Raw genomic sequence first — 24,425 nt, forward strand, 5'->3', positions numbered from 1 at the left:
AGGGTGTCCTTTAATGGGCACTCTTAACACCATCGTAGATTAAATGTGGCCTTCGTAAAGTATAAAGACCAAACAGTAAATGCATCTGAAATCCTTTCCAAGTGAAACATTGCTGAGTCTACCAAGACTATACGAGTTTGGATGTGTGAGCCATTTAATTTTTTGAGCATTTATGCGGTAAGAAATCAGTGCCTGGAGAAATCGCACGGATACTCAAAGAGAACACCCACACGCCGCAAACAGGTGCTGTATGATCGAAACCTTGAGGTTGTACTGCTTCCTAGGGCACCTCACTGCCCGTGCACATCGTTATCCCAGCGTGGTCCACCAACCCTGCCTCTTGGTGCTGAATTACAGGTGTGCACCACCACCACACCTGGAAAATGTCTCACTGGCATGCCTTAGTTCGGTTCAATGAGCTGCCCACCCTAAAAATACTTTTTGTATCGTAAAAAAATCCCCCCATTCCAACCCATTACTTTTAAACTAATGGAGCATTCTTGCAGAGCATTATGGGTAAAAGCATAACTCTTTTCGGTTTCAAAATAGAGATTTTATTTGTTAGTCCATCAGACTTTCTAGACCAATATTGTTGCGTAAACCCGGGCCCCATTGTTGAGAGGCCGTGCTCCTGCCAATAACGTCGAGCAAGTCAGCAGCCTTTGTTCAACAAGCCTGACTGCTGATGAGACCCAGATGGTCAACACTGGTCCACAGTTTACTGGCTTAACAACACTCTGCTGGATAATATTGGTCTGGTGAGCTAAAAGGCCAATGGACTAAAACATACACGGTAATAACTCGTTTTCACACAATGTGCTTTTCCTATAACACGGTACTACTTTTAACGTACACTTTTCACACAATGCGCAACACGCCCCGTTGTGAAGCGGTTTCTGAGCGGTGGACGACGAACTACTTTCTTAAACTACGCGGCTGAGCGGTTTGGGAATTAAGGGCATACGCGCAGAGTGATACGGTACGTAGCGTACCCTCATCTCAGATCTTTGTCCTGCCATCTCACGAGTGTGCGTACATCGTATCTTGTCAACCCTGCCAAACTTCACCATCAAGTTATTTTAATGGGAAAGAGTTTTCGGTGGACGCATTGCTGCTTCACGTGGTACTTTCAGGAACGCACCCACCGCGCTCAATGAGGGATTACCGTAAGTGGAGATAGAACAGGGCTTCACTCATGAAAAGAGGATACAAACAATAGAAACAAGAATGCAATTTGTGGCTAGAATTGTATGAATATGGCACCGATGCAAGTGCCATTGTCTCTGTATGCGATCTGCAGGGCTGTCATAAAGTAAAAGAAAAGCGCCAACCCACACAGTTTATTCGTAAGGCAGCCACCGGCATGCTCAGACTCATCACTATAGAACTCCATCTGATGCCGGGCACCCACAAAACATAAACATGTATTCATTATTTGCAGTGCAAGGTGGGGGGCCAGCCTCCGCCAGCACCACGTGACCCTTACCGCCGCCATTTCCTCGAGTGTTTAAAGTTTTCTTGGATAGTCGTTCAGAAACGTAGTCAGTTTCGGCATTGTTCAGTACTTACTCGTTATGTACTTAACGACGCCGATTTTTATTAGCCGGGATGCAAACATCATCCCTAGCATGGTAGTAAATCTAACCGCTAGGAGAAACCAGCACAGGCGTAGCCTTTAGAAACTCTTTAAGAGTGTTTCAGACGCACTCGCGCTAGCAGTGTGCCAACATTGACCCGAGCATGTCGATACAATTTAGAAATGTCCCAGGTCTGTGGATCGCAGAAGCACTCTACCAGAGGCCAACATGAAGTGTCAGATGATCCATCACTGTCCCTTCCAGACTTGGTAGACAGGTCCACAGACAGGGAAGCTAGGACATTCTACTCAGCAAGTCTCCCTGTCCCCCAGGGCAGGGTCGTATGTTGCATACTCAGCTCAAAAGGCAATGCTAAAGCTCAAGGCGGGGGCTGAAACTGCAGCCTTGAAGGAGGCAAGCGAACACGTGCAGCTCGTCATGGCCTTTGCCATCGACACAGGGGCAATGGCTACCCTTGTAGCGTTACACCTTTAACTACAGAGCTCACCGTCGTATTGGACCAGTTGTTTGCCTAAAGATGCAGGAGATAAGACCCTAAACGTTAGCTCGGATAGCAAACGTCCCTAAAATAAATGGTGGCAGAGGGGTCACGTGGTGTGGGCGGAGGCTCGTCCCTCTCCCCTAGGGGAGGAGGGGTGTGAGCCCACCCGGCACCAAACAATACAAAGTAACGGATCGTTACATCTCCTGGGAGGAGCCCTGCACACGATGGGAGTTCTGCTGTGGCAAGCGTCGTAGCGCGTCGGTGGCCGCCCCTAAAACCGGGCCCAGTGCGAGCACCGGAGCCCCCCGTCCAATGAAACGCCACCGTCCAACAACGTCCCGGCGGGGCCGGCAATCAGTCTCCGTCGTAACCGCCGCCGGCGTCGCCGCGGGCGCAGAAGTCGCGCAGCTCTTTGGGGGGCTGCGCGTGGTGGGGCGCGTCGTGGGGGTCCGGGTGGGGGTCCGCGGGCCTCGGAGTCGAGGCCGGCGTCGCGGTCGGCGTCGGCGCTCCCTCGGGGCCGGGCTGCGCCTCGGAGGGGGAGTTGGGCGCCAGTGATCCGTACGAGTGGCGGCTCGGCGAGTCGGCCAGCGAGAGGTCCAGCGTCGGCTCCCGCAGCACCTCGGCCACAAACAGCTGCACGCACGCACCGGACGGTGGCGGGTTTAACGACGCATTTATATATTTACGCGATCAGAGGTACGGTGTAAGTCAACAAACACAACACTGATGGATGGTAGGAGGGGGACCAGGAGGAGACGCCGGTGACGGCTGGAGGGCGACGTGCCGACTCTATCCACGGCTCGGTGAAGAGCTCGCCAAGCTGCCGCTCTCTCCAACCGCCCTGCGGTGCAACAGTCCGCCAAGGAAATACACCACGGGCAGATTGTATTGATCCGTCTCCTGGGTGCTGCTGCTAAAGGTGGTGTTGACGCTCATGCCGGTGCCGCTGGTGTTGTGATTCGTGTTGCTGGTGCCGGCTGGCGCTGGTCGCGCCGCCAGCGCCGGGGACCCACCGGCACGGCTGGGGACAACCGCGAGCTCGCGTCCTCCGCGTCGTCCTCCACTCCCACGGGCGGCTCCACCACCGTCGGCTACAAAGACAAAGATCCACCGTATAGCCTTTAACTGACCTTTTGGGAAAATTCTGTTTGCGAGCACCTATGAGGGGGTGGGTGGTCAGCACCATGCCCGCTTGCATTTACCTCCTTAATGGCAACATTTAAATATCACAGCAGGTAGTCATTTGCGGCTGAGTCAACCTTGGAGAAGCCCAGGTCCGTTTCAGAAAATCGTCACTGGTGTTGGCCGAGAGTGGGAATCGAACTTGGGCCGCCGGGTTCTTAGCGCAGCGCACTAACCGCCGTCAGCTGCACGCATGCGCAAACGCACGGGCGTGCGCGCGCGTGACAGAATCGACGATTCATCGGTCGGTCATCAGCGGTGAGCCACGGGGCCAGGAGAGGCTGGGTCACCGGACGAGAGGGGAGGGGATGTATGTCTGTAGAACTTCTTTCGCACCCTACGTAGCCAACCGTGCTCGTCGCAGGTGCGGGAAAGGGCGTGCGCGCACGTGCGTCACCTGGCGTGACCGCAGCAAGCGCTCCAGTGCCTTGTACAGCAGCCAGAGGAGCACGGTGGCGCCGGCGAAGCCGAGCACCTCGCTCAGGAACATGGTGATGGGCCTGCGGAGGCCTGGCAGTGGTGGCGGCAGCAGCGGCAGTGGCAGCAGTACACAGAGGGCACGACGAGCAGAGAGGGTTAATTGAGCACAGGCGGACAAGATCATTGTTTTCATACGTATATCAAATCGATTTGATGACTAATATGTGTAATTTACTTCTATTTATTAAAAAAACATATTATTGTGGAGGTCTTTCTAAAAGTAGTGGCAGCCCTGACATCCTGCCTGAAAAATATATTGATCCAGAGAGCTCATGGGCTGACAAGACTGGCAGGTTAGTTACTTGCATGTGCTTAAACAGACCGGTCTGTTTTTATTATTATTTTTATTATTATTTTAATATGACAGGAGTCTTTTTGAGTGGACATTGGTGGCTGGGCAAAAACCAGAAACCAACCACACTTTGAGAACCCAGTTGAATCCAGGATGGCTGAAACCCAGATGTGAGCCCAGGACCTTGGCAGTGCCAGCCTATGACATGTTGCTGCGAGCACTATCGCACAAACACAACTATGACTGCCGCAATTCCTACAGCAAGCAGTTTATCCTCATCGGAAGGCATTCATATAATCCGACAGTGGAAGGATCATGATGATAACTGATGATGCTCGGGTGGTAGTCAGCAGTGAGTCATCACTGGAGGGATCAGACATACTTCAATAAGCAGCACCAGCTCAATGCTGTTGAAATCCTGAACCCTCCAGCCACTTCACGTCGTGCCTTGTCTAAATGCTGGCCTAACTCAGATACTGCGCAAATACATATGCATCGGATTAAGTCATCAAAAGAGATTATATGGCTCAAGATATATGCTTTGAAACCTTCCATGTGAAAATAGATTATTTATGTGACCAACATGAAAATCGCGTGTGAATGCAACACTTCGCTAACAGAGTGAACGTACAGACCGGGTAGTGAGGACGGGGCGCAGGACAAGCACGAGGCAGAAATAGGACGAAGAAAAATCTCGATCGATCTGCGACCCCAAATCAAACGGTGAAAATTCATAAAATCGCTGAGAGGGGGATGAACCGTCCAAACAGCTAACCCCACACACGATTCCCCAGCTCCTTTGTCGCTTAGCCTTAAACATCGACCAAAATACGCTGGGGAGTGGTGGGAGCTGACCGAGCCTCAGGATGGAGAAGAAAAGGAGCCAAAGGATGCAGAGCAGGGGGGCCATGAGGAGCTGGGTCACCGCTGCCTTGTGGGTCTTCTTCTCCATCTTGGCGGGCAGGTACGTGAAGAACAGGTTGTAGCGGTCCACGTAATGCTTCAGCACCATGTACAGGAGGCCTGCGGATGGGGGAGATGAAGGTGGCCGGGCCCCGGGGATCACGATCACAAGCCACTCGTGCATGGGCCATCTTTATCACACCGGGTGAGAACCCCACTAGCAGCTTGGTGTTGCTTTCGCAAGGCACATCCTGGATATTTATTTTCCCTTTAACAGGAGCAATGGGAGTGTGCCGTTACGCAGGAATGGAGACTCAAACGTGCGTTTTGTTTGTGCTGCGTGCCACGTTGGTGAGGACGCACCGTAGCTCACAATCGGAAGGTTGCAAGTTCAGTGTCTGGTGAGAGGCCGATTCACACCACTTCGGTGGTCGTCCTAAAGCACGACTGGCCCCTGCCACAGGAATGTGGAATTTTGATCACTGGCTTAGGGATGTAAACACTCTACTCTCATGTTTCTTTCAACAAAATAAAAGTAGTTGCAGACAGCTGTAATGTTTTTGATTTGGGCTACAAGACCAATAACTTGGAGTTCTGTGGGTAAATACTACATGGGGGTCCTGGGAAGGCAAAATGAAAGAGAGCAGCAGTGAACCAAATGTTTGGTGGGCAGTGGTGGGGGTGCAAAACACTCTACCGAAGGGCGTGATGATGGGACAGATGACGCTGTAGGACATGGTGACCGTTATGATGCACATCGTCCACGCGTACTCGAGCCCGTACGGGAACTCGTAGCAGCAGCGCTGTGAAGAGGGCCGAAACACACGATCACAGACAAAGATCCCCCAAATAGCCTGTAACAGACTGTAGGGGCGAGTGCTGTTCGCGAACACTTACGAAGGCCGGTGCGGCACACATCCATGTAACAGCGAAACTGCGTCCTTGCGCGTCTATGTACGTACGTATGTTTTGGGAAGCATTTGTATAGTAATTTTCTGCACTACGAACACAGCCACATCGGTTCGACTTCCAGCCATGGGTAACCACAGAGTAAAGCTGTAGCTAAACCTTTCTCGGGCCTCCACGAGGTCAACTCATCTGTTGACTTGTAACTACTGCGGCAAGTAGAGCATTAGCGCTGGGGAGACGAAAGCGGCCGACATGGATCTGGCCACATCACCCTCGTGTGTGCCATGTCGGCCTAAATAAGTGCTTCGCCTGAAGTGGCCGGTGGCTCGTCAGCTGTGCACAGAGCAACTACTGGGTTGCTGGGCAGGACGCAGGGAGCCACTGTCAACGGTAAAGCGGCCGCTGAAGTGCAGCGAGCCGACGGTTCCCCAACACGGAGGGTTGCGCTGCTGTGCGAGAGGATGGCCGGGAAAAGAGCGTAAGCGAAGTGGGGGCTTTTTGGGGGCTCGATGCCCGTGTGGACGTCACCTTGCGCACGTGATGCCGGTGTGCGTCCGAGCGAGCCAGGCACAGGCGCAGGCCGTACAGCGCCAGCTCCGGCAGGCGCAGCAGCCGTGCCGCCGAGCCCAGCAGCGCCGCCGTCACCACGTAGTTCACGAAGAACGCGCCGTTGTCTGGCAGAAAGACGCACCTGCACCGGCACGGCGGGGCAATCGTACACATGCACACACACCTGTGTGAACACAGCGGTACAATCACACACACACACACCTGTGTGAACACAGCGGTACAATCACACACACACACACCTGTGTGAACACAGCGGTACAATCACACACACACACACCTGTGTGAACACAGCGGTACAATCACACACACACACACCTGTGTGAACACAGCGGTACAATCACACACACACCTGTGTGAACACAGCGGTACAATCACACACACACCTGTGTGAACACAGCGGTACAATCACACACACACCTGTGTGAACACAGTGGTACAATCACACACACACACCTGTATGAACACAGCGGTACAATCACACACACACCTGTAGGAACACAGCGGTACAATCACACACACGCACACACACCTGTGTGAGTACAGTGGTACAATCACAAACACACACCTGTATGAGTACAGTGGTAAAATCATATACACACGCACGCCTGTATTGTATGAATGTTGAACTTCTTTTGCACCGTACATAGTCAACCGTGCTAACAGGACGTGTGTATTAGCACAGTGATAGAAAAACAAAGATCCCCGTATAGCACTCACTCTCCTAGGTCGACTCAGCCTCAAGTGAGTAGCTGGTGCGGTGTGTAAACTAGGGAGACAAAGGCGGCCGGGCGTGGCCCTGGCCACCCACCCCCTCGTGTGCCGTGCCAGCTCTCATAGGTGCTACTCGCGAACAGCTCTTGCCTCAACCGTCTGTACAGGCTGCACGGGGGACACTTTTGTTTACGGGCACCGCGATGGCGAGATGTTAACTCCCTCACCTGGTCTGCAGGAGGTCGTACCCTGACGCCTGCTATATATTTGGAGTTTGCGTGTCTCTCTGCCCGTGGTCGTGTGGATTTTTCTCCGGGTCCTCCGGTTTTTCCCTCCACATTTAGAAATGTGTTGGGCTGCTATACATTTCCACGTGATAAGCCACTTCGTTGAGTTATAATTTGTGGCTAGGCGACGTCTGAACGAGAACTAGATAGCTCAGTGGACCTTACCTGGTAAGATATAAACTCGTCGTTTTTTTAGTGATGAGACAGCACTCACTCGAAGCGGATGGTGCCAGACTTGAGCAGGTCCTTGTCAAACAGCCAGCGGAAGAACACGTCAAAACTGTGACATAAAACCACAACATACACGTGTAGAGGACCCATAAAACCACAACATACACGTGTAGAGGACCCATAAAACCACAACATACACGTGTAGAGGGCACATACAGCACGACATGCACGTGTAGAGGACCCATAAAACCACAACATACACGTGTAGAGGGCACATACAGCACGACATGCACGTGTAAAGGACCCATAAAACCACAACATACACGTGTAGAGGACCCATAAAACCCCAATATACACGTGTAGAGGACCCATACAGCACAACATGCACGTGTAGAGGACGCAAACAGCACATGGCTGTAGAGGGCGAAGCAAACTAAAACAATGCCGCATGAGTGAAAGAGTGTGAATGTTTGTGACACGGGTACAGTGAGGATTAGCCCGGGGCAGTAAGGTTGTGCCAATTAGGGTTAGGGTTAGGGGGGAAGCAGGGCAGCGAGTGTGTGTAGTGCACGACTTCGGAGACGATATTTGTGGAGGCACCTTCTTTCATTAACACACACGATCTCGCCTGCACGCACTCTGTACTCGCCAGCCTATGACACAACACGAGCCGGCTGGCATCGGCGGCGCCGACTGAGACAGCTGACAGGCTGTCGAGCAACGCAATGTCGAGCGAAGACTGCAGCGACGATGGCGACGAGACGACAGCGACGACGAGACCATCCAATCCCAAATCCTACCGGCGCGGCCTGGCTCTGCCCTGGCCACGCCTCCCTTCTGGAACCCACGAGCAAGTTCCAGGGCCTCCCTAATGGGGCCCTCCGTGACCCTTGCCCCAGTTCCTCCGCCCCGCCCACACACAGCCGTGTATCTGCTCACCGGCGTGTGTGCTGTTTGTACACCGCAGTTGCCGCTGCTGGTCACCAGCGGGCGCTATTACACTACACATGTGCTGCGCAGTAAATCACTCAATCTCTGTTCTGTATCTCTACATAAACTGTTCATACTTTTAAATTGTCGGCCTCGTGTCCTTCTATACTGATGTTAACCCAATAGCATCTGTTTAAGCAAGGAGACTTTGCAGAGGTTTTGACCTTCTGGGTTTCATCAGCGGCATTAGGGTTGATAAACAAATACCACTGGCTTGGCTGATGTTACTGGTAAGAGCACTCCCTGTAAATGATGGGGCCCTGTCAGCAAAAAGATAAATGTTGTATGGAGCTCATTAAGCGCGGCTGTGCAGGATTATGAGTAATACTGTAAGGGGGTATCTTTGAATAAATTATAACGTTTAACATGGAGCTAGAAGGAAAAATACATTTTGAGACAAATATTCCTTATAATTTATACGAGAATATACAGTCGTTGACAGAGTCTTGACACTCAGTGAGGCTTCCCTTTGAAGAATACAGAAACATCCACCAACGAGACATTTGTAGGAGCGTACCTGGACAGGCCCAGCGACGGCAGAATGAGCACCATGAAGATGAGGAAAGTGTAAGTCTTGTGCATCAGACACTGGTTTGTGGCTGACCTGCAAGAAAACGTGAGTGGCGCGTGAACGTACAATCAGTGAAAAGCCCTTCAAAGACGGAAAGACAAAATGTTGCGAATTCAAACAGAGCGAAGGTGGCTCTCAGCAGTGGTCAGCGGCTTGCCATCAGCCACAGAAGCTGCGTGCGGAGAGATTCCACGCGCAGCTCACAGGTGTGTCTTAAGATCCAGCTCAGAGCTTTGGCGATCAGCCGATTAAGTCGACAAAGAAATCGCTCACAACAATTTTGGGTGGTCATATACTCGCGCCCATTTAAAGTTGGTGGCAGCCCCCATATCGTGCTCCCTGAAGGCGGGAATCTCCCAACAAGCTTCGCCCAGTGTGGCACAGCTGATGATGCCGATGACATCACCAAGCCCGGCGCATCACCTCCCGTCCAGTGGCACACGTGGGAACAATTCAATTGGTTTTACAACTATTCTCGTATAATCTGATTCGTCGAACGATCGAACCGATAATCGGTATAAGTAATTGATGATGTAAATAATCGAAGAGCTCAGCTCTACGACGCCAATAAATAATAATACGGAGCGTACTTTGTCCAGTGTGCTTCATAGGTAGTGGACTGGTAGACGATGAAGGGGAGTGTGGCTGAGAAAATCCACAGCAGAATGGACGGGAAGAACTGGCTGATGAGAGGGTTCTGTAACGGAGAGACGAGACATCAACAGCAATGGAGGATTTCCATTGAGCGGCGCTTACACACCGAGCGTATCTCAAGGAGCAGTGGCAACACACACGAAGAAACATTTGGCAAGGGAAAGAAATGTGTAAGGGACAACAATGAAAGTCAGAACAGAATTTTAGATGCTGCAGTCGAAACAAGAGATGATTACCTAAAGGGGTATTGGAGGCGTTTGAAAGACAAGCGAGTTGCGAATCTCACGGAAAAACCCACTCGACACATCACCGAGCATTCACCCCCATTCTACATCGCTAAACACATTCTCTTTTATAGCCTCACTGAAATGTTTGCATTAACAATTTTGATTTATATAGCACCTTTAATACGATCAACATCTCTAGACACAGGAACAACTGCACACATCCGGTTGTGCGGACGAAACATCAAGTACCGTCAAAACTTGCCAATGACCGGCCAACCACAACAGTAAAACATCACATTTCATTGGGTAATAATTGGATAAACTGTGAAAACCAAAACATACAATCTGTCTGGCCATATAAAATACAAGTGGGAACCTATTTACCATATATCCACAATAACATACTTTTGTTTTATCTGGGCCATCCCATTCCGCCATTACCCCTGGATAATGGAGCGTTGACTGAACATATATCTGCGTGCATGCATTCAAGCCCGCACGCAGGACATCACGGAACGACCGTGGCTGAGCGCAGAGTCTCTCCCCACGTCCTCACGTTGAGGTCCTCCACAGTGCGCGTGACGTTCCACTTGTCCATGCTGCTGATGATGATCGAGGGCGTCGTCAGGAAGAAGATGAGCACGAACAGGGGGACGTTGATGAGGAAAAAGCGCAGCCACCAGACCCAACCCTGCACCGACAGGTTATCCCTGCACGCTCGCGCGCACACACACGGGTCGGGGTGCCGGTTTAGAGTTTTGTGTCCGTACGTCGCTCCGTTAGTCTGTGTGCTTATCCGTCCGTTCGTGTGGCCGTCCGTCTGTCTATTGGTGCGTCCCTTCGGTTGTCGATGTGTTCATCCATAAATCCATCCATTTGTGTGTCTGTCCATATGGCCATTCGTGCGTGTTTATCCGTCCAGCCCTTGGTGCATGTGTCTGTCTGTCAGTCAGTTCGTCTGTGTGCACGTGCATCTGTCCATTGGCGCATGTGTCCATCTGCTCTTGCGTGTGTCTGACGGAATGTGTGACTCACTAGCAGATGATTTGCGGTGCCTGTCAATGTGTCCTTCCATCTGTCTGTATGTATGTCTGTCTGTTCATCTATGCATTTGGCTATATATCCTTGGGGCGCCACGGTGGCGAGATGTTAATTACCTCGCCTGGTATGCAGGTCGTGGGTTTGATCCCGACCCTATCGCCTGTATATTTGGAGTTTGCATGTTGCCCCCATGGTTGTGTGGATTTTTCTCCAGGTCCGGGTTTTCCCTCCACATTTAGAAACATGCGTTTAGAGTATTTGGCTTCTATATATTTTCACAATAAAAAATAGTTAAAGTTGAATTGTTTGTGCCAATACGTGTCTGCGCGTGTGCCCATGCATGCGTCTGTCCATGTGCGTGTCTGTGCGCCTGTGAGTCTCACCAGCAGATGGTCTGTGGAGCCGGCGCGTAGCTCACATGCCAGCGAGACGAGCGGAGAGAGTCGCTCACCCGGGAGCGCGTGGGTCGACGCAGACAGCGGCACAAGCCGTACTCGCGCAGGATGCTGCCAAGAACGGGGCCGCGCGCGGCGTCAAAATGATTACCACAGCACCCGCATTATACCGGGTGCGGCGAAAATCAGGAATCGTGCGTCCGTACGGTAAATCGTAGCAGATTCTCAAACTGTGCATCATTTTACTTGGGACATTTCGCACAGGATGCTTGAACATTTCACAACACGTCCGCTTTGATCTTAGCGCACTCAGCTCGTATGTTTGCCCTTGGTTGTTTCACGTCTGTGGAGTGGTCGGCTTAGAAGACTAATTTCAAATGCTCGCAGAGGGAGATCCTCGCGAGAGGCAACTCCTCTCTTTTACAACAACACAAACAGCGCCGTCCCGACATCTCTGTATTCCTGAATTTTTCGGCACCCTGTACGGGCCGAGATCTTGGTTTCAAATACACGGGACGGGAGGTAGTTGGGCGACTGAGCCGGTGGCTTTATTTGTCTATCCCAGTTGCTGAGCACGGGGCCCAGTGGCGCCCAAGACGCCGAGAGGCCAGCAACAAACGGCGCCATTGAAGCCGCCATCGATCCGACAAGCTGACGCAGCGAGGTCATGAAGAGCTTGGACAAAAAGACGCACGCCTGGGTCATGCTCGCGTCCTGGAAGGTGGCGAAGGCCATGCCCAGCGGCTTGGTGAGCACCCTCATCTTCTCGTTCTCGCACTCGTCCGTGAGCGCCTCCTCGCGCTCGCTGTGGTACTGGACGCCGTCCACCTGCACCGGCGGGCGGCCGGGCCAAGCGGGGACGCGCGACGGCAGCGAAGGAGGTTTGTTAGTCGGACTGGTGGGGGGGGGGGTGTTATTGAACATCTACTGAGGTTGCAGAGAGGCATGTGAAAAAGACAAACACAAAGATCCCCAGTAGAGCCTTTAAACAAGCTGTTGTTGGAGGTGCTGTTAGTGAGCACCTGTGAAGGCAGGCACAGCACATGAAGGGGATACGTGAACAACACCACGCCCTGCCACCTTTGTCTCCCAAGTGCTGATGGCTACACATCACACCAGGTACTTATTTTAGGTTGAATCGACCCAGGGGAAGCCCATGACCGGTTCAGATAATCATCATTGGTGTTGGCCGTGAGCATAAATCGAACTCGGGTCGCCGAGTATATGGTGCGGTGCTTTAACCGCTGCACCACCGCTCCACAAACACACACACACGCACGCACAATACATACACGCACACAATGCACACACACACACAATGCACACACACGCACACAATGCATACACACAACGCACACACAATGCACACACACACACGCACACAATGCACACACACAATGCACACACACACAATGCACGCACATACACAATGCACACAATACACACACACACAATGCACACACACAATGCACACACACACACAATGCACACACACACGCTGACCTTCCGACAGATGCCGCAGATGTCGCACAGGCGGAGGCAGCCCTGGGCACGGACTCGCACCATGACGGGTGCCCGCTCCTTCTTCGACATGGACAGGCAGTAGAGTCGGCCCTGCATGGCTCGCCGCCTGGCACAAAAACACACGCCGGCTCTCGTCACTCAGCGTGATTGCACTCAACCCACGCGGCACCCTCCACATCACGGGAAAACCTTTCCTTCATAATGGCCGAATGGGCCCATCGATGGACCACGCATACGCTCACACCGCAGTTGCTTTTGTTACTGCGAAAGGCCCCTTGCTCTGGTTTGCCTCCAAGTTCTTCCCCCTTATGTTTAACTCCCTAATCACCCTTCCCCTTTATTAGCGACGTATTGTTCCTTGTTCTGCTTCGCTGTGTTCTATATATTTATTATTTTGTTGAACACAAATGCGAGATCTGTGACGCAGGCTCGTGTTGTGATCACTGGAGAATATTCTCGTCGTATGTGACCCCATCCACTCACTTATACCGACACTTTTGAATTTTTTTTTTATTACGTACAGAAATAAACAAATCTCATCTATTCTTATATCAAAGCATGCACAAATTAATATATTGCCAGATTTTGTTTAATATTTAATATACAGCAGGACGTCGTATTTGTACGGATATCAAAATAAGTCACCACCGTACCAAATGTCAGAAACCACAATTTAGATTTAAAGCTTTCGTGACTGCAGGGATTCATATTCTTGGTTCTTTCGGTAAAGTCACGTAGAAGGGAAACAATAAAATAATAAAAATTATTTTAGAATATGAATCCCTGCAGTCAGACCGCATTCCATTCTCTTCCTCTCCCCCCTCCTCTTTTCCGAACATAGATGGACTCGTCCATCTGAACAACTGCCAAGTCGCTGGCCGTGGTGCTGACGTTAAGAAAAAAACGCCACTTTTTTCAAATTTTCTTGATGTGGATTTCACACCTGATGATGATTGCTTGTGTTGCAGTCGAAACGTCGTGAGAATTTTATTGTTTTATATTTTTATTATTTTATTGTTTCCCTTCTACGTGACTTTACCGAAAGAACCAAGAATAAGAAACCACAATGTTTACTTTTTAGTGTCCAGCTTCATGAGTCGTTGAACGTCGTAGCAGAACTGTACCCCCGTCACGGTGCAGCCCGGGTACGCCTCGCTGCGAAACACACACACGCACCACAGAGACACACACACACCACACACACACACACCACAGACACACACGCACCACACACACACACACCACAGAGACACACACAACACAGAGACACACACACACCACACACACACACACCACAGAGACACACACACACCACACACACACACACCACAGAGACACACACACCACAGAGACACACACACACCACAGAGACACACGCACCACAGAGACACACACACACACACCACACACACACACACCACAGAGACACACACACACCACACACACACACACCACAGAGACACACACACACCACACACACACACACCACAGAGACACACACAACACAGAGACACACACACACCACACACACACACACCACAGAGACACACACACACCACACACACACACACCACAGAGACACACACACCACAGAGACACACACACACCACAGAGACACACGCACCACAGAGACACACACACACACCACAGAGACACACCACAGAGACACACACACGCACCACAGAGACACACACACACCACACACACACACACCACAGAGACACACACACACAGAGACACACACACACAGAGACACACACACACAGAGACACACACACACAGAGACACACACACACCACACCACAGAGACACACACACACCACACACACACACACCACAGAGACACACACACACCACACACACACACACCACAGAGATACACACACCACAGAGACACACACACACCACAGAGACACACGCACCACAGAGACACACACACACACCACAGAGACACACCACAGAGACACACACACGCACCACAGAGACACACACACACCACACACCACAGAGACACACACACACCACAGAGACACACACACACACCACAGAGACACACACACACAGAGACACACACACAGAGACACACACACACACCACAGAGACACACACACACAGAGACACACACACACACCAGAGAGACACACACACACAGAGACACACACACACAGAGACACACACACACACCACAGAGACACACACACACAGAGACACACACACACAGAGACACACACACACACAGACACACACACACACCACAGAGACACACACACACCACAGAGACACACACACACACAGAGACACACACACACAGAGACACACACACACAGAGACACACACACACAGACACACACACACACACAGACACACACACACCACAGAGACACACACACACACAGAGACACACACACACAGAGACACACACACACACCAGAGAGACACACACACACAGAGACACACACACACAGAGACACACACACACAGACACACACACACACAGACACACACACACACCACAGAGACACACACACACACAGAGACACACACACACAGAGACACACACACACACAGAGACACACACACACACCAGAGAGACACACACACACAGAGACACACACACACAGAGACACACACACACAGAGACACACACACACAGAGACACACACACACAGAGACACACACACACAGAGACACACACACACAGAGACACACACAGAGACACACACACACACACAGAGACACACACACACAGAGACACACACACACAGAGACACACACACACAGAGACACACACACAGAGACACACACACACAGAGACACACACACACAGAGACACACACACACAGAGACACACACACACAGAGACACACACACACCACAGACACACACAGAGACACACACACACAGAGACACACACACACAGAGACACACACACACAGAGACACACACACACAGAGACACACACACACAGAGACACACACACACAGAGACACACACACACACCAGAGAGACACACACAACAGGCCTCCTCAATGTCGTCTCGCTACGTGATCTGCCTCGCACCTGCACGTCAGCCGATTTCAGCTGACGTGATCGCTCCATAGCCTCTTCGGGGTGTTCTCTCCGTTGGCTGCCATTCCCCTGCTAGTCTCGACCGCCGGCCATCACCTCGCACTGTTAGCGAGCCACCTATTAAGGCTTGGATGGCACACACGAGAGTGGTGTGGCCACTTTCTCACACGCATCTGTCTCTAACAAGTCCTGGTATTGACTATGCAGTATTCATGCACTCGTTCTTTCTTGAGCCGATATAGGGAAGGGCAAAGGTTAAGTGGTCAGTTGCCAAAGGTGTTATTTGCAGACAAAAATGATGAGTTTAAAGTGATCTTGGGACGAGTCCTGGGCCACCCCCGCACCGACGCACACTGACAAGCGTAGCGCAGTGAGGTGCGGCCAAACAATCCCCACGACCAACAGGGTATGTCAAGGCCTTCATCCAGCAGTTGATGGACAACGGACTGTCAATTACTATTTTTTATTATTTAAACATTTTCAATGACTATACTACTATAAAAAATAAAACTATTTAATGTCACCAGGTAAGGCCCCCTGAGCTATGTAACTCTTTTTCAGAAGTTATCTGACCACAAATTATAGCTCAACGAAGTGGCTTATCATGTCAAAATGTATAGCAGCCAAATACTCTAAACGCACGTTTCTAAATCTGGAGGGAAAAACCAGAGGACCCAGCGAATGAACTCCAAATTTACAGGCATAAGGGTTGGGATTGAACCCACAACCTCCTGTATACAAAGCGAGGTAGTTAACATCTCGCCACCGTGGCGCCCTCTATATCAATTACATATTTGTGCCCACTGCAACACACAATGAACTACTTCGGAAACAAACCGTGTCTTTAACACCGACCTCTGGGCAGCTGGTCGTGGGCTCAGTGGCTGCGAGGCCACATGGCCACACAGAGCCCTGCCACAAACCAGCGTCTGATGCTCAGGGGCAGTTCCCCGCTACGGTTGTACTCACTGGAAGTGTGCGGCCACGATAGCCGAGTTGGTTATTTCTTTCGGTAGTCCAGTGATGAACAAGGTTCTCATCTCCTAGAGGGGAGGAATAGCAACAATACATTAAATAAATAATGTCAAGGTTCAGAGGTTATCACAGACAATTTAGTCGATTGTTACCACACCACACTATTCCAAATTATCTTTTCATACACACGAATACCGTTCCAAAGTTGTACACACAAAGTGCTCGCCACAAATGGACCACAATCCCTTGCTGATCTCGTCAAGGAGCAAACATCATCATGCAAACTCCGGTGAACCTCGCAGTGGCTTTTGGCTAACCAACGAACAAAGGCGGTCACTGCATTGTGCGCTTTTAGATGCGTTTCTGCAGCCATCGGGAACACGCTTCTTTCCGATACTAGGAAGCCACTGGAGCTGTGCACTTTTAATCTAGATCGGAAACTAATTTATTTAGAACTGCTGTCTGTGTTTAGTCATCCTTCTCTCGCACCTACAATTAGCACGGTTGGCTACGTATGGGGCGAAATAAATTCAACATACACACATACAAAGTTGACAGCTGACCTAAAAAAAAACCCTGTCACAGCATCCCACAACAAACTGGAATGAGGTCTTCCCTTAGTCACTGACCTCTGAGCACCATTCAATTACCAGTCTCACTAACCTGCCCTCCTCCATCCTGCACGTATCCCACACAATACTGCCTCCGCATCGACAACTCCGTAGAGCAGTGTTCTTCATTGCGTCACTCTAAGTCAGTGTCCTTCATTGCGTCACGCTTAAGTCAGCGTTCTTCATTGCAAGGCATTGTGGTCCTCTTGTCTTAATGGAATGAGGCAGTGTCAAGGCTCAATGTGCCCATCTTTGGGCTGTGGAGCCTCACCATGTTTTCGTGCTTGTGGTCAACGAGCCGTCGATGCCTCTGCATCCAAATCACGGTGATGAAGAAGTAGAGGACTGTGAATGTGGTGTGAACCCACAGGATATTGTTTCTGTGAAATGCACACGTACAAAGATCCCCCATATAACCTTAAGAGACTGTTGGGGAAGATGCTGTTAGGGAACACCTGTAAGGCCGGCACAGCACGCAAGGGGGTGGGTGGCCAGTGCCACGCCTCGCCGACTCTGTCTCCGTCGTGGTGATGTTTACACATCGCACCAGGTACTCGTTTGAGACGTATTCGACCGAGGAGAGGCCCAGGACCGATTCAGATAATCACCACGGGTGTTGGTCATGAGCAGGAATCGAACGCCGGTCACCAGGTTCATGGTGCAGTGCGCTAACCACTACCGCTGCCCACGAAACAAACACAAACACACATATATAAACATCTCCATTTAGTCGTATACACTGGAGGAGCAAGCGCCAGAAGTAAGCACCACACACATATAGACCCAACCAAACACATGTGAAAAGTCTCCCACTTGGCTTTGGAGAATTGCAACTTATGTGAGTCAAAACATTTACATTTTTATTGAGTAACAATCATCGTTATCAGCCATGATCTTTCCACTGCTGGATGAAGGTAGTGATATGCATTATATGGTGTTTTAAGGAACTGTATTATAATATAAGTGTAGTGCTCTACTTAATTACATTACATCTTACTAGGTGTGTAACACTTAATGCACCACATTTTCGACTTGCTATAGAATTCGACTAAAGACCAGCTGTTGTTTTGTATTCGCATTCTGCCCAATAGCATCGACTGGAACACAAAAATGCACTCTCATGATCACTATGCAATAAATCATGCATGCAAGAATCGACAATTTTCCATTCATATATGTTGCGTAGGATTGCTTCATGTAAACCACATCAGCCACTCCAGATTCTAAACGAATCGCAACTTCAAACAGGAATTGACTCTTGAATCCAAATCAATCCTCAAATTGAAATTATTCATAAAATCCTTGGAAGGGGGATTTGTGAATTGTTAAACGCATACTTATTACAGCTTCACTAAACCATGGTTCTAGGACAAGTGGCTGCATGACCCTCTGATGTTGCATAGTGAACCCACATTACTGAAATTACCATCACAAGCAGAACAATCGTTAAATGCGTGGACGTGATTGGCCGTAATTCTTACCGATCGTCCATTCACGAGCCTCCAATCTGCCAAGGCGCCCATTGACCCACAGGCCCATTGTGTCTGCTAAATCTCACCGCCATTCCGCGAACGATTATTTTACGTCTGCAGGATGTGCGAAATGAACCTAAAACACGTAGACTGGGGTACTTACGATGGAGATATGTTGACGATCGTTGTACGGCCAAAGTTGTAAATGTCACCGCCTGAAATGTAAAGTGCTGTGTTATTACTGACTGATTTACTTTACACTCACATTCATCACGTTTAGGCTGGCGCACAGGCTATAATTAGGAATCAGGCATTGTGATTGATACACATTATCAACGTTTACAAATGTACAAAATATACCTTATTCACCCATCATCCTCTCTCTCCCCCTAACCAAGGAATACAGCCAAACGTAGATTCTAAGAGGATACTTTTTATGAGCTTTTACTATTTTTTGTCATTTTTTAAATGCATATATTGAGCCTCGCAACATCTCCCTCTTGCTCATGGTGTTTGAGCGTGTGTACATGTGTAATCCACTTCTGGATGAGGGCCTCTCTCATGCCTGTGCAGGTCGTGTGGATTATTGTGACCATACTTCACCACACTGGTCAGTCCCAGGTTGGTGAAGGAGGGAAACAAAGATGCGGATAGACAGATAGACATAGCAAAAGTGAATTGCGTTGCATTGCCCTCTGCTGCCCACTACTTAGCATGGCCCCACAGCCACCTACGACAACCCGTTTGTGCATGGTGGTCCCCTATCTAAGCACTACTTAGGCCCAACACTGCTTAGATTCCGAGATCTGACGAGAGGGGGCATGCGGTGGCGAGAAGTTAACTCCCTCGCCTGGTATGTGGGAGTTCATCAGTCCGATCCCGACCCTGACGCCTGATGTATATTTGGAGTTTGCATGATCTCCCCGTGGTTGTGTGGATTTTTCTCCGGGTCCTCAGGTTTTCCCCTGCGTTTCGGGTATTTGGCTGCTATAAATTTGGACATGATAAGCCACCTTGTTGAGTTATCGTTTGTGGCTAGGTCACTTCTGAAAAATAACTATATGGCTCAGGGGGCTTTACCTGGCAAAATAAGAAAATAGTTTAGTATTCAGGGTGACTCGGTCATAGGGGAAGCTCGGTGTTGACAATGTGTTGGCGATATCGAACAATCCCTTGGGATGACTGTTTGTCTCTGGGCATTCGTGCACCCATCATATCTCCAGAGATGTTGATGGGCAGGATGACACCCATCGAGAGCACGGTGATGATGCAGAGCAGGCCGATGGCGTAGCGCTGGAAGGAGAGGTAGTAAACAGCGTCCACGCCGCACCGAGCATGGAAGTCCTCCTGGCTGGACAAAGATAAAGACAAAGAACTGCCTTGTGCAGCCTTTACAGATTGTTGTGGGCAAGTTGTATGAGTGCACACTGTTAAGGCAGGCACCACGCACGAGGCGGTGATACGATATTTGCCGCCGATGTTCGATGTGGCTGGGAAATGAACTCGGTTCGCTAGATTCGTAGCAAAGTACACGAACCACTGCATCACCGCCCTCTGGCTGAACACACGCGCCAACTCAGAGATCCCTAGACACCAGCACACAAAACGTACATTTCTCCGTCTCCCCATCCATTTGGCAGGGATAAACTGTCCCGTCAAGTGCTGATCGTGTGTACATGTTAAGGATACACAGCTCAATACTGGCCTTTGCACCACCCAGTAATTTATCACCCCAGTGCTGATGCTGTTGTCAATATCCCATTGGTCCTCAATGTCGGCCACAGAAGACCAAGAAATAAACCTAGGTTGCCCAATTATAGCTCCATATATATACAAAAACATCACTCTGTTAGAGAGCACCTATTAAAGCAGGGACGGTGTAGGAATGAGTGGTGTGGCCCGCACCAAAGCTACTCAGTTAAGACCGAGTTGATCGAGGGCAGATGAAGCCATATGGTTTGATGTCAATTCACATTGACGTTATCAAACTCTAGCCGCCTGATTCATAACTCTCTCTGTCACTCCTCTAATCAACAGATGCATACAAACAAAAGCATACACATTGAGAAGCACTACCACACACAACGTATAAGAGCTACAAAGCCACAAATAAATGATAGACCCGCATACATAAACACAAGGCATAGACCGAGTTGCACATGAATGCTCAACCAATTACAAATGGATTGTAGTTTAGTAAAAGGACGGCAATGCGTATCATTTATATCCCTTTATAGACATATGTATACACATAGGCAATATTATGTAATACACTAACAAAGTACAAATGGACACGTGTGTCAATGTCAGTCTCTCCGTGTCAAGTCTGCATCTCTCACCTGACCCTGAAGCTGCCTCTTATCCAAGAGAAAATGCCCTGTAGGTGAGACGCAGGCACACACACGTTAAATTAACAAGTGACTCGAGGTGGAGTGATATTGTGTGTGACGGTGAAGCACGTGGTGGCAGTGGTGCTTCTGGTGGTGGTGCTGGTGGTGGTGGTGCTGGTGGTAACGCTGGTGGTGGTGGCGGTGCTGGTAATGGTGGTGACCTTGGTGGTGGTAATCGTGGTGGTGCTGATTGTGTTGGTGGTGGTGTTTGTGGTAGCTCTGGTGGTGGTGCTGGTGGTGGTAGTGCTGGTAGTGGATGCTGCTGGTGCACTAAAGCACAAGCATCCCCATGAGCAAATCTTGTAGATATGAACCTAGGCTGATCAAGATTTTAAGCGTTGTGACAGAAAACAGTTAGAGTTAAGGACATGTCATGATGGCACTTGAGTAGCATCACAACAACGAGACTTGAGTTTAAACTCGTGTCGAGTTTTTTGTCCTTCCCTGCACCTCCAATTGGCACGATTGGCTACGTACGGTGCGATCTCCCTCTACCACTGCTCAATCATCAGCCTCACAGATCAACTGTTTTGTGGTTTAACTCCATCCAGTTGTCTTCTGAGGCTGTCCTGCACAGTCCCCTCAGTGAAAGTGGAGTACTATCATTTGCTCTAAGTTGTTGTGATCCAAGGGTCGATGCAGCGAAGAAAAAGGCACCTTGTAGTGGCCCTCCTCTTCATAAAAGCTGGCCTCTGACATGGAGCCCTCTCGGTCTGTCTCGCTGTAGAAGAGGGACGCCAGGCTGCACGGGGAGACATGGGAGATGCGCCGCAACGGCGTTGGTCATCGAGACACCAGGGCGAGAAGCGATTTGCACGCGTGGGTGAACGTGTGTGGGGCGCGGTGCTGCAGCAGGTAGGGCACTGCATAACAATCCCACTCACGTCTCAACAAATCTTGGGACTGGATAATATTGGGCCTCTTCTGGGCCTCACCGAGGACAATTCAGAATTAACCGAGTAGCCGATGGTAATGTCTAGACATCGGAAAAGAGGATGTTAAAAGTGTCCCGGTGTGAAGCTGGCCTCATTGTGTGCTGTGCCGGATTTAGCCGATACTCACTAATACCATGAGCCACATCACTTGGGTTTGAACTTGTCAGATATCGGGTCGAGCAGAAATACATCACCGAAAACGTTACAGCCTGCAATGCTGCAGGAAATGGGAATGTTTAAATCTACATTTATATAAATATTTAGCAATTAAGATTTTGATAACAAACGCCGACTTCATTTTTTCGGGAAACTCTCACTCGGAAGTGACTCTAAGACCTGGCTAACCTATACGATAACAAGAATATATACCTGACAATCGTGTAGAAGACACTTTATTTATCCAACTGTGTGTGTGTGTGTTCAAAGGGGGTACCTATCTCTCTCAGACACCAGCGCAAGCCGCCCGTAGTTCCAAGCTGCCTTGCGCAGGTAGGAGAACACCAGCACAAGGGTCTGTGGCAGGGGGCACGCAGGGACAAGGCAGCCATTCATCTACAAGCAGTCACGCTATTCACCAGTGCACGTGGTAGAAGTAGCAGAATATATTTTTTAAAATCACTCTCGCTGAAATGGTGAGACTAAAAATCAGAGCCCTTTTCTTGTCGACACGTGTGGGGCTGTCCGACACATGCTTGAATACAGAGATGGTACAGCATAGAGCAATGTTACGCGCTTGGCTGGCAGAAACCGGGAATTGACGACAGTGTCTCGGTCACAGTGGGCTGAGTGCTCCGACACAGCAGTCAAGAATTCCCTGAACCACCTAAACAGTATTAGCACTGTACCTCGTGTCATAACTCAATGCCCGATTCAAAAATACAAATTGGGCATCATCACGGCGATACACCACTCCGCTACTCCTGACGCAATCATCTGGCTCAACCACCTCAACGTAAAATCACACGGCCGATAACCTACATAAACATCAGCCGTACGAAGAAGAAGACTGCCTGCAGCTCGTCTCGACTCACCAGAGCGACGACCAGGTTGGCTAAGAAGACGGTGGGGATGCCCCCCATGGGGCTGCCCTGCAGCACCGAGCTGTGGGGACGCGCCCCGTAGCACGTGTGCGTGTCCACGGGTGCTGGCACGGTGGGCTCGGTCGTACCGATGGTGCCTGGGGTACTCCCCATCGTGCTCTGGGGTGCTGTTGCCGCTGCCGCCGCTGCTGCTGCTGCTGCTACTCTGGAGGCCCCGCCACGAGCGAGCCTTAGCGGGGGAGTCTTCACTCACCCCTGACCCTGCAATTATGCCTGCACGACAAGGAGAGTTTGCGTGTAAGTACAGTTACCGGTCGATTATCCGTGGGTAAATGATCTCGGTTGTGGATTCACCAGGCTTGAAAAATAATCCCTGTAAGATTTTCACAAGCATGCTCGTTTTATTACGAGTTGCTCCCGACTCGTCGAGGGTCTGTTATCCAGTGCCCATGTGTCCGCATCACATATCGGCATCACATGGCTCTACACAAATGTTAACAGGCTCTGCTCTGCCACAACACCACACACCAGCATGTAAGGAAGCATGATTTCAGAATCCAACCGATAGTCATGCTAACGATACGTGCAAACGATACGTGTATGATTCATAGATAACATTTCCAAACCATGTCGTAATGTTACACTTGGGTTAATGCAGCAAAACAAACCTCGTACAAACTAGTAACAACATCGGACACAATACAGAAGAGATGATAAATATGAGATAATTTATCATAATAATCAATTATTAAATCAAATCATTTACCTGAATCGAGACAATTCATCAAATTGCTATGGGAGTGAAGCATTAGGTGCCTACCACCCAGTTAGAGATTGAACATTTATATTGTATTGGTATTGGTGTGTATTGGTGTGTATAGATATTGGTGTGTATTGGTATTGGTGTGTATTGATATGGATTGAAATTGGTGTGTAGTGGTATT

At 49.9% G+C, this 24,425-nt stretch overlaps 1 protein-coding gene across 1 annotated transcript; it reads right to left on the bottom strand.

The window, feature by feature from the left end:
- Window positions 1–531: 531 nt before the first annotated feature.
- LOC144728759 (osmosensitive cation channel TMEM63C-like) lies at window positions 532–23,749 on the bottom strand. Its single transcript, XM_078608388.1, has 22 exons — window positions 23,473–23,749; window positions 22,875–22,954; window positions 22,164–22,248; window positions 21,456–21,493; window positions 20,325–20,467; window positions 19,280–19,331; window positions 17,916–18,024; window positions 17,028–17,101; window positions 14,064–14,144; window positions 12,969–13,095; window positions 12,160–12,293; window positions 11,454–11,576; window positions 10,586–10,739; window positions 9,739–9,845; window positions 9,095–9,181; window positions 7,631–7,696; window positions 6,377–6,539; window positions 5,637–5,742; window positions 4,892–5,059; window positions 3,662–3,774; window positions 3,096–3,173; window positions 532–2,715 (listed from the first exon to the last, which is right to left on the bottom strand). Exons 1-22 carry the CDS (start codon window positions 23,632–23,634, stop codon window positions 2,437–2,439), a joined length of 2,529 nt encoding a protein of 842 aa, XP_078464514.1. The 5' UTR covers window positions 23,635–23,749; the 3' UTR covers window positions 532–2,436.
- Between the last annotated feature and the right edge of the window lie 676 nt (window positions 23,750–24,425).

This window comes from Lampetra planeri, chromosome 30, assembly GCF_965212315.1.
Source record: "Lampetra planeri chromosome 30, kcLamPlan1.2.h2, whole genome shotgun sequence".
NCBI lineage: Eukaryota > Metazoa > Chordata > Hyperoartia > Petromyzontiformes > Petromyzontidae > Lampetra > Lampetra planeri.